Source organism: Nerophis ophidion, linkage group LG29 (assembly GCF_033978795.1).
Source record: "Nerophis ophidion isolate RoL-2023_Sa linkage group LG29, RoL_Noph_v1.0, whole genome shotgun sequence".
Classification (NCBI taxonomy): Eukaryota; Metazoa; Chordata; class Actinopteri; order Syngnathiformes; family Syngnathidae; genus Nerophis; species Nerophis ophidion.
The window spans coordinates 1,067,341-1,079,246 of NC_084639.1; the positions used below are offsets into that span (position 1 = coordinate 1,067,341).

Genomic DNA, 11,906 nt, shown 5'->3' on the forward strand with positions numbered 1-11,906 from the left:
GCTGCAGGTCACTTAGCATTCAGGTGTCACATAAAGGCCGCAGCTGACAGCCGACACGTCCTGGAGCGTTGGAAGACCCAAGTCGGGCTGTTTGTAAATGAACTGTCCACACTGCTTCTTCTAGGTTACCATTCCATCAAATCAATCATTTATGCCCCTTTATTATATTGTGTACTATGAATATTATTGTGTAGTAAATTCTAAATGTATCATATTTCATTATTAACAAGGTGTGTAAAAGGCTCCTTATTGGGAAGACATAACTGCCTGCTAAGTTGTCAAATAAATCAACCTCCATAATTGGTTGATGTCATTTCCTTGCCTGGTAAAAGCTGTGAATGTCAGACTTTGCAGCACTCCACTCATTCCTGACTCACCTGCTTGCACCACAAACACATGATTGGCTCTTCAATGGCTTGCTAATCTTCCTGAAGTCTACTTCAAGTGCAATGGTAAGAAAGGTGCAAAACTGGAACACAAGAGTCCTAAAAGAAAGGATCTCTCAGACAGATTTACAATAAATACATCCATTATTGACTTCTACTAATCCATGTCCACATCGCCATGCATTAAGAAATCCATTATTTTCCCCCACATCTAGTAAAATGGACAACTGCGGTAAAACTCCCAACTTTTAGTCTCACCCTTTTAAATTAAAATTGTGGAAAACTGAGAGACTGACAGGCATCTGTGACGTTTTGGTGAATTTATGAAACTGAAACATTACAAAAAGAATGCCATTGTAAATGAATATTACTAACACCTGTAAACGCGTTAGCATATTAGCTAATGCTAATGACGCTAGCATCATTAGATTACGATAGCACGTGTAAATATGTGAAAACACTCCGACAGACATCCTCCATGGACAGTTTAGTAAGTAAGGATGGTATTAGTTATATTGTAAAACTTGCAAACCTTGGTTGGAGAGATGAATGAAGAGTCCATACAAGCAGAAACGTTATGGACGGCGAGAAGCCTTGTAGACATCACACATGGGACGGTTTAGTAAGTAAAAATTGTTTTAGTGATATTGTAAAACTTACAAACGAGGCTTGGAGTGATGAATGAAGAATCTTTACGAGTAGAAATGCTTTGGACGGATAGAAGACGGAACAGCACTTCTACTTCCGGTTGAAAGCTCAGTTTAAACGGAAGGGCACTGCAGCTAAACTCTATAGAACAAATAATAACACACCTATTCGGTGTCTTTGCTTGTTTGTTTTTTTACTTTTTGCATTATGGTTGTCGGTGTAGAAATATAAATTAGCCGTATCGTTGTTTTTGAAGCCGCATGGTCCAAATCGTAGGCAAAAAATAGGGGCCTATAGTAGGGTAATGGATATTTGGACATGAGACGCACGGGAAAATGGATGCTCCTTCATGGATGCATATTGAAGGTCAGGTGTTGCTATGGTAACGGGTCATCATTGAGTGTGCTAATAGTCTGATCTCCCACCCTCTCCTAGATGTGTGCTCTTGCCTCTCCTGAGCGCCAAGACGCCGCCGCAGCCTCTCTTCCTCCTGGTGGACTCTGTGGACCAAGGTGGTCAGCTGGGCGAGGCGGAGCAGAGGTCGCCGCCGGGCTCCCCCCGGACCATCGCCGAGCTCCTCGCCGCTCATCAGCAGTTCCTGCCTCCGTGGCTCCTGCTGGTCTGCTCTGCACGGAGACAAAACAAAGCCATTACCAAACTTTTCACCGGTAGGTTGTCCTCCCGCCACCAGGCTGCTGTAACTACTTCTTGATGATGAGCCACACTTTTCACAGGGTGTGCAAGTCCATAGGGCTGTTGCTCGCCATCTGATGATACGCCACTACACCCGTGTGGGGCTGTAGGGCAAGTCCCATACCAGCAGCCCTGCAACGTCTGATATCATGTGCGATACAAGCAGTCCTGCAATCTTTTGCTTGGGTGTGATATCACGTGTGATACAAGCAGACCTGTAGCGTGTTGCGTGTGATATCACGCGCGATACGAGCAGTCCTGCAGCTGCCTGCTTGAGCGTTTACTCGTGCGTGATACAACGTGCGATGCTAGCAGTCTTGCAGCATGTTTGCTTGTTTGTGATATCATGCACGATACAAGCAGACCTGCAGCCTGTTTACTCGTTTGTGATATCATGTGCGATACAAGCAAACCTGCAGCCTGTTTACTCGTTTGTGATATGTGCGACACGAGCAGTCCTGCAGCGTGTTTACTCGTTTGTGATATCATGTGCCATACAAGCAGTCCTGCAGTGTGTTTACTCGTTTGTGATATCATGTGCCATACAAGCAGCCCTGGAAAGTATTTATTTGTGTGGGATTTCATTTGCGATACAAGCAGTCCTGGAGAGTGTTTAGTCGTGTGTGATATTACGTGCGATACAAGCAGTCCTGGAGCGTGTTTAGTCGTGTGTGATATTACGTGCGATTTAGGCAGTATTGCAGCATGTTTATTTGTAGGTGATATCATGCGCGATACAAGCAGACCTGCAGCCTGTTTATTTGAGCATGATATGACCTGCGATACATGCAGTCCTGGAGCGTGTTTAGTCGTGTGTGATATTACGTGCCAAACTAGCAGTCTTGCAGCATGTTTGTTTGTTTGTGATATCATGTGCGATACAAGCAAACCTACAGTGTGTTTACTCGTTTGCGATATCATGTGCAATACAAGCAGCCCTGGAGCGTATTTATTTGTGTGGGATTTCATTTGCGATACAAGCAGTCCTGCAGCCTGTTTACTTGAGTATGATATCATGTGCGATACAAGCAGTCCTGGAGAGTGTTTAGTCGTGTGTGATATTACGTGCGATACAAGCAGTCCTGTAGAGTGTTTATTTGTAGGTGATATCATGCGCGATACAAGCAGCCCTGGAGCGTGTTTATTTGTGCGGGATATCATTTGCGATACAAGCAGTCCTGCAGTATGTTTGCTTGAGTAGGATATGACGTGCGATACAAGCAGTCCTGGAGCATGTTTAGTCGGGTGTGATATTACGTGCGATGCTAGCAGTCTTGCAGCGTGTTTATTTGTGTGTGATATCATGTGTGATACAAGCAGCCCTGGAGCGTATTTATTTGTGTGGGATTTCATTTGCGATACAAGCAGTCCTGGAGAGTGTTTAGTCGTGTGTGATATTACGTGCGATACAAGCAGTCCTGTAGAGTGTTTAGTCGTGTGTGATATTACGTGCGATACAAGCAGTCCTGGAGAGTGTTTAGTCGTGTGTGATATCATGTGCGATACAAGCAGCCCTAGAGTGTGTTGATTTGTGTGTGATATCATGTGCGATACAAGCAGCTAGCGGGTCCATGACCATGACTTGTGTTTTGTTTGACTGGCGTGTTGGAGACAATGAAGTTGTAGCGCGGCACACAGTGGGCCAGCCAAGGGCCAGATGCCAGTCAAGCTGTGAGAGTTGTTTGCAGGCGTGTGGATCAGATCCCTGTTGACGTGGGTCTGCTTGCAGGCGTGTGGATCAGATCCCTGTTGACGTGGGTCTGCTTGCAGGCGTGTGGATCAGATCCCTGTTGACGTGGGTCTGCTTGCAGGCGTGTGGATCAGATCCCTGTTGACGTGGGTCTGCTTGTGAGACGCAGCGACTTGGCGTCCGGCCACTGATTGTAAAAGCTAGTGCCACGCAAGCCGCTGCTCTAATATCTCCCCAACACTGCCAAGGTGCAACCCCCGACCCTCATGCTGGATCACAGCGTGCATGGCGGCCTTCTCCCACACTCCCAAGCTCCTGACAGCGCAGATGCTCTTGATGTTGCAGATTAGATTGTCCTTCTCTAATTTGCATATTGACTCACTCTCTGCCGCAACATTGACCGTCTGCCACGTGAGTTATGTCATCCTGACCATGGGTTAGTTAGCTAGTCAGCCAGTAGATTCTCTCCAAAAGTTATGAAACATTCAGGTGGTGTTAGAAATGGAATAAAGAACAAGTGATTAAAATTTGGGCCCAATCCGGTGTTTTGTCCAATTTTCAAGCTTTCCTGAAAAAAGCTACCTGTTGCATAAAACGGTGACTAAAATGAAAATGTAAGATGTCATTGTTTGTGTCAAAGTGAACTTCCTTATACTCTATTTGTCTGCATGCTGGCTCGCCTGCCACAAGATACAATGAAAGAAACTATTCAAAACACCATTCACTCATACACACATCATATATATATATACATATATATATATATATATATATATATATATATATATATATATATATATATATATATATATATATCAATCAATGTTTACTTATATAGCCCTAAATCACTAGTGTCTCAAAGGGCTGCACAAACCGCTAGGACATCCTCGGTAGGCCCACATAAGGGCAAGGAAAACTCACACCCAGTGGGACGTCGGTGACAATGATGACTATGAGAACCTTGGAGAGGAGGAAAGCAATGAATGTCGGGCGGGTCTAACATGATACTGTGAAAGTTTAATCCACAATGGATCCAACACAGTCGCGAGAGTCCAGTCCAAAGCGGATCCAACACAGCAGCGAGAGTCCTGTTCACAGCGGAGCCAGCAGGAAACCATCCCAAGCGGAGGCGGATCAGCAGCGCAGAGATGTCCCCAGCCGATACACAGGCAAGCAGTACATGGCCACCGGATCGGACCGGACCCCCTCCACAAGGGAGAGTGGGACATAGAAGAAAAAGAAAAGAAACGGCAGATCAACTGGTCTAAAAAGGGAGTCTATTTAAAGGCTAGACTATACAATATATATATATATATATATATATATATATATATATATATATATATATATATATACTCCTACAGACATCACACATGGGACGGTTTAGCAAGTAAGAGTTGTTTTAGTTATATTGTAAAACTTACAAATGTTGCTTGAAGTGAAAGATCAAGATTCCATACGGGTAAAAATGCTATGGACCACTAGAAGACAGAACGGCACTTCTACTCCCAGTTGAAAGCTCAAAAAAAAAAAAAAGAGCACTGCAGCACCTTCAGTGAGTGAACTTGTCTAAAAGATGGCACACAAACAATAGCAAACCGTTTTGTAAGTCTGGCCTTTATTTTAATAAAATAAAACTATTTGTATTATAGCCGTCTGCACAGAAAAATAAGTTGCACCGTGTCATGAGCCGCAGAGTACAAAGCGTAGGAAAAAGTAGCGGTTTATAGTCTGGAATTACTGGAGATTAAGGATCATTTTGAGAACCATATTGAAAATGGTTGTATTATCATTTACATAACAAATAATATATTGTGTTGGGTTATGGCCAAAGAGTGTTTATTAGGCCTGTCAAAAAATGGATTTTCGAATGAATTGCGATTATTTGTACCGATTCATAATCGATTTAAAAAAAAATCCAAAAACCATGTCCGTGTCCAGCCACTTTATTAAATGTTTGGGTAGAATTTGATTTAACAAAACCAGTTTTCTTTTCAGTAATAAATACTTTTATCAGAGGTGTTTTTTTTATGGAGGAATGAAGTAATTATAGAACGGGCACCCAATGTTATTAAAAAAAGTATTGATTTTGAATGGGAAATCAATTCTTACACACAAGAATTGAATTGAATCGAATCATGTGATGCCCAAAGATTCTCCTGTTTATATATATCGCCTATCCCTAATTCCGCTATAAATATCCTAAACATTTACGAGCAGCTTTCAGGAAATGTCCAAAATAGGATAAAGAACAATCGATTACATTTTAGGGCTAGTATGTATCATTTCTATGAGGTTACCTCACGCTTATGCTAGGAGCTCAACTTGCGCGCGCGCGCGTGCGTGCGTGCGTGCGTGCGTGCGTGCGTGCGTGTGTGTGCGTGCGTGTGTGTGGGTGCATGTGCGTGCATGTGTGTGCGTGTGTTTGTACGTGCGTGCGTGCGTGCTCGCGGCCCTACCTCCACCCGCAGGGACAAAGACAGTGAATGACTGACCAGACCCACTTAATTCCCCTAGAAATAGCTGAAAAAGTTAGGGACGGATATTGCTTCAATTTTCAGGAAATGTCTGAAATAATGCAAGTTGTGGATTCAGGACTACAGTCGGGAGGCGTAGACCCTGGCGCAGGTTTTTGTGTTGTGGTTTTGCAAGCGTTTTCGTGTTGAAAAAAGGTGAGGGACGGCCATTATATCGTCCTCCCTCTTCCTGCCGTCACTTTTCCTTTTCTGTCTTGTCCATCTTCTCGCTCTGCTTCAAATTGCAGGAAGCAAACGTTCTCCTTCTTTAAGCCAGTCTCTTGTGAAAGCATGTGACTTTCTCCTCATTTCATCCGATTGACTTTGTGCACCGGGAGACTCACAATAGCTGCGGCTGTCCTCCTTTGCTGCACGCTTTTTTGTTTTGTCTGGATTCAGTCTTCCACTTCCAGTTGACTGCAATGGTGGCTTTCTTTCTTCTGGCTCCCGGCCGCACATACAAGACGTACACAAAGAGAATGAAGCGTGGCCTTCATTCACGTGTGTGAAATAGGACACATACAAAGGCTCTGAGGCCAAGTGGCCCCTGAAAGTCCACTGACTCCTAATGGGATGATATCAATATACATGGCGATGGACATGTCATTGATATCAACAAAAAAATCCATCTTCCCCTTATCCGAGGTCGTGTTGCGTCGAAAGAAAGTAGGACTGTCACGGTAGGAACATTTCGGTTATTGTCACCAAAATGATCACGGTTACCATTATTATATTTCAAAAAGTACTTATACTGAAGTCTTTTTGACCAAGTTTTATTTAAAGACACATTGAAACATTATGGTGGATAACAACACTGTCTTTCACGTGCCTCAAGTAGAAATTGAATGTGCATATGAAAGCCACACAAGCATAATCCACAAAATAATAACATCAATAAATCCAAATAAATGCGAAAATTGTAACACATTGTGCTCGACGATGGTACTTTTCTAAGACCAAATGAACCACTGATGTGATGACAATAATAATAATAATAATAATGCAATGAACTTGTATTTCTCCTATATGTTAACTTTGTAATTGAAATAGCAACTTTCAAATGTCAACTTGAATAAAGCAAACATGGGAGTGACACGCTAAGAGCCAATCAGGTGACAGGATCAACTATCAAGTTTGCTTGTCTGGCAAATGACTCTGCATGGAGGGAGAAGAGGAGGTAAATCTGAAGAAATTGTAGATAGAAGAGGAAAAGTCACTTGGACAGAATGGCACCTCGGCGCGTTGGTTTAAAAGTAGAATGAACTAAACGCAGTGAGCCCTCTTTTATTAGTCACTCACAGTCTTCGTCTCGGTGGGCAAAGCTTTACACACACAGGAAGTGGAAGCGACTCGCTCGTGAGAAGTCCCGCAAGGTAACACAAAGCCAAATGTCCCATCCAGCCATTTTCTACCGCTTGTGGTAATATTTCAGCTTCAAAACGGATGGGCAATATGAGCCCATCAACACGGACAAACGAATGAGAATGCCGCATTTACGTGTTGGCAATAGACAAAAAGACCTCCTTATTTTAACTGGGGAACATGCACTTTAAAGATGTTTAATATTGAAGTTACAGAGCCATTTTTTGGTGTATTCATTTACCTTCCAATTACAGCACAACAGTAAACAATTGTACAGCAATGAGAGATAAAAGTGGATACATATATATATATATATATATATAAGTAAACATTGATTGATATATCCTTTCAAATGGTTACTTGCATGATTTATATACTGTGAATGCACTACATTATAAACACTGTATAGTTTTTATCGATTATTGCTTCACTTAGTGTGGCACCTTGAGACAACAATATGATTGACAAGTCTAAAAGTGACATGTCTTCCTTCACTTGTTCATATATTTGTATGTATAAAATATAAAAATCGCAAATCGAATCGCAATTGCAATGTGGAGAAGAAAAGTAGCAATTGTTTTTTTTTCTCAAAATAGTGCAGCCCTACTGTAAATGATGCAAGTTGCATGTAACACACCCTGTAAATGATGCAAGTTGCATGTAACACACCCTGTAAATGATGCAAGTTGCATGTAACACACCCTGTAAATGATGCAAGTTGCATGTAACACACCCTGTAAATGATGCAAGTTGCATGTAACACACCCTGTAAATGATGCAAGTTGCATGTAACACACCCTGTAAATGATGCAAGTTGCATGTAACACACCCTGTAAATGATGCAAGTTGCATGTAACACACCCTGTAAATGATGCAAGTTGCATGTAACACACTCTGTAAATGATGCAAGTTGCATGTAACACACCCTGTAAATGATGCAAGTTGCATGTAACACACCCTGTAAATGATGCAAGTTGCATGTAACACACCCTGTAAATGATGCAAGTTGCATGTAACACACCCTGTAAATGAGGCAAGTTGCATTTAACACACCCTGTAAATGAGGCAAGTTGCATGTAACACACCCTGTAAATGAGGCAAGTTGCATGTAACACACCCTGTAAATGATGCAAGTTGCATGTAACACACCCTGTAAATGATGCAAGTTGCATGTAACACACCCTGTAAATGAGGCAAGTTGCATGTAACACACCCTGTAAATGATGCAAGTTGCATGTAACACACCCTGTAAATGAGGCAAGTTGCATTTAACACACCCTGTAAATGATGCAAGTTGCATGTAACACACCCTGTAAATGAGGCAAGTTGCATGTAACACACCCTGCTCACTCAACTTTGTGGGGATTAGAAATAAACAGACAACCACCATAACACATTCCAAATTATATATATATATATATATATATATATATATATATATATATATATATATATATATATATATATTTATGTCTTGATTGGATTATCCAGAGAATAGTGTTCGATACCGTGGTAGAGCGCAATATGTAGGTGTGGGAAAAATCCCAAGACTACTTCATCTCTACAGAAGTGTTTCATGAGGGGTTCCCTCAATCATCAGGAGATTTTAATGGAAGCATTCACATACAATGGTTTATATAGGGCACAGAGTGGGTGGGTACAGGCAGGTGTAGGGTGTGGTGATTGGTCACAGAGTGGGTGGGTACAGGCAGGTGTAGGGTGTGGTGATTGGTCACAGAGTGGGTGGGTACAGGCAGGTGTAGGGTGTGGTGATTGGTCACAGAGTGGGTGGGTGGTCACAGAGTGGGTGGGTACAGGCAGGTGTAGGGTGTGGTGATTGGGCACAGAGTGGGTGGGTACAGGCAGGTGTAGGGTGTGGTGATTGGTCACAGAGTGGGTGGGTGGTCACAGAGTGGGTGGGTACAGGCAGGTGTAGGGTGTGGTGATTGGCTCATGTGTTACCTAGGAGGTGTTTCCGTCTGTGGCGGCATGTTGAAATGATTCCACTGCGCTTGTTGAGGGATGATAGATCTGGATGATATATAATAAACAGAGAAACTGTTTATTATATTATATTTATTATATATCATCCAGATCTATCATCCCTCAACAAGCGCAGTGAAATCATTTCAACATGCCGCCACAGACGGAAACACCTCCTAGGTACCACATGAGCCAATCACCACACTCCTACGCCTGCCTGTACCCACCCACTCTGTGACCAATCACCACACCCTACACCTGCCTGTACCCACCCACTCTGTGCCCAATCACCACACCCTACACCTGCCTGTACCCACCCACTCTGTGACCAATCACCACACCCTACACCTGCCTGTACCCACCCACTCTGTGACCAATCACCACACCCTACACCTGCCTGTACCCACCCACTCTGTGCCCTATATAAACCATTGTATGTGAATGCTTCCATTAAAATCTCCTGATGATTGAGGGAACCCCTCATGAAACACTTCTGTAGAGATCTTGTGATTTTTCCCACACCTACATATGTATGTATATATATATATATATATATATATATATGTATATAGATATGTATATGTATATGTGTGTGTATATGTATATGTGCATTTATATATATACATACGTATATATATATATATATATACATAGTTTACATTGTCTGAGTGTTTTCCATGCTTGTGTTGACATTTCCTTTCTGCCTTGATAGCTGAGGGATTATAATCAGAGGAAGGTTACATTAAAAATCGAAATCTTTACATATAGTCAATTTTTCTCAAACTCCTCATTGACGGTTGGTCATAAAAGATAAATAATTATGGATATGTAACACTTGTATCATGAGACAGTTACTACTATTATTGTTGCCTGCTTATTCAGGAGGTGTCGATGATTTGTGAAAAGTGACTTTGAAGCATGAGAGGAAAGATGAAGTTCAGAAAGTCTCTGAGAGGCGCGAGTGCAATAGAGAATGTGTCGGAGGTGACTCCCCCTCCAAGCACATCCCTGGATTCTTCCTCCCTTGCTCAACTGTTATTCCTTGTGTCCGTCTCACGGCGGAATGTGCTCGGGGAAGGTTTCAACACCTCTGAGACCCCGACAGGAAGCCAATGAGGCTTTCTCACTGGAGCGGTGGAACGCTGGCTTGGCGGACAAAGGCGGTTCTGTTTGTGACGATCAAGTGAGACTCTGCCGCTCTTAATTTACCACGGCTTGTTTGGGATCAAGCCTGGTTGCACGGAAAGTGCTTCCATGCGCTTCAAACAGTTCCGTCAAGAAGAGCCCCCGTCCACTGAGTGCGGTGCTACTGTACAGCCATCATAGGGCTAGTGGAGTGGAAACACTTAGGCGGCAATTTTGGTTGGGATCTGGGTAGCGTGCACGGCAATTTAGTCAGGCCTCGGGCCAGAAGGCAGGGAGCAGAAGAGAGGGCGGGTTTGCAAATAGAGTAAACCGCCTCCCGATCTAAGACGGCTTTTGAAATATACTGTAAATCCTCCAGATGAAAGAAGTGCACTCAAATGACTCGCGTTCCTCCTTGACGTTCAACATCTTTCGTTGACTCTGTCAGTTCTTCGCGCTCCGTGATAAAGACACGTGTCAGCAGCTGTCATTTTAATTATTTTTTGAAAGTTTTATCCAACTCACAGAAGGTTTTGTTGTTTATGAGATCGGGAGGCGGACATGTGGATCGATGCGGCCTCTGCAGTGTTGGCGACCTTGTATTGGTCTATCGTGGTGAAAAAGGAGCTGAGACGGAAGGCAAAGCTCTCAGTTTACCGGTTGAACTACGTTCCTGTTTTCACCTATGGTCATGAGATTTGGGTTGTGTCCAAAAGTACAAGATCACAGGTACAAGCAGATCTCCCTTAGAGATAGGGTGAGAAGTTCTGTCCCTGGGGAGGAGCTCAGGGTAAAGCCGCTGCTCCTCCACATTGAGAAGAGCCAGATGAGGTGGTTCGGGCATCTGGTCAGGATGCCCCCCTGAAATCCTTTGGGGAGGTCTTTAGGGCACGCTCGACCGGTAGGAGGCTACAGGGAAGACCCAGGACACGTTGGAGGGACTATCTCCATTCTGGCCTGGGAACGCCTCACGGAGCTGGACAAGTGGCTAAGGAGAGGGAAGTCTGGGGTCCTCTGCTTAGGCTTAAGCCCCTGTGACGCGACCTCGAATAAGCGAAAGAAGGTGCAAGGATGTTGTTGCATCTGAGCTGGAACAAACAACAGGAAAACATAGCGGACTCATACTAAGATATCGGTCTACGGTGGCAAACTATGAGTATTGTGTCAAATTCTAAATGGCTCGTTTGGGACAAGGCAACATTTTTGACATACATCTCCACAACGTCTCCACGGTTTGAAGTTCAATTTTCTGTACATATGATGATCCCAATACACACAAACCGGTACCAACAGGCCTCACGTGACCCTTTGAGCCAACAAGGATCAACAGAGCTAAAGGAAATGAACTAATTAAGGGCGTCTATAGTCCAGTAGACTGTTTGATTTGGAGTAGTCTGATTCAAGTCTTCGGACACTGGACTTACACCGCCAGGGTGTAGCTTCCACCAGTTCCCTCAGGCAGGAACCCTCTGGCAACTGTAAAGATCCTTCCCCTGGTCCACG

General features: G+C 43.4%; 1 protein-coding gene across 2 annotated transcripts in view; it reads left to right on the plus strand.

The window, feature by feature from the left end:
- The window catches only part of LOC133546234 (ankyrin repeat domain-containing protein 50-like), a 103,148-nt gene that overhangs the window by 58,159 nt on the left and 33,083 nt on the right, over positions 1–11,906 (plus strand). For both annotated transcript variants that reach the window (XM_061892133.1, XM_061892134.1), the window contains one exon: positions 1,470–1,702. In XM_061892133.1, the coding sequence (XP_061748117.1) occupies positions 1,470–1,702 (233 nt within the window). The remainder of the gene's footprint in view (positions 1–1,469; positions 1,703–11,906) is intronic.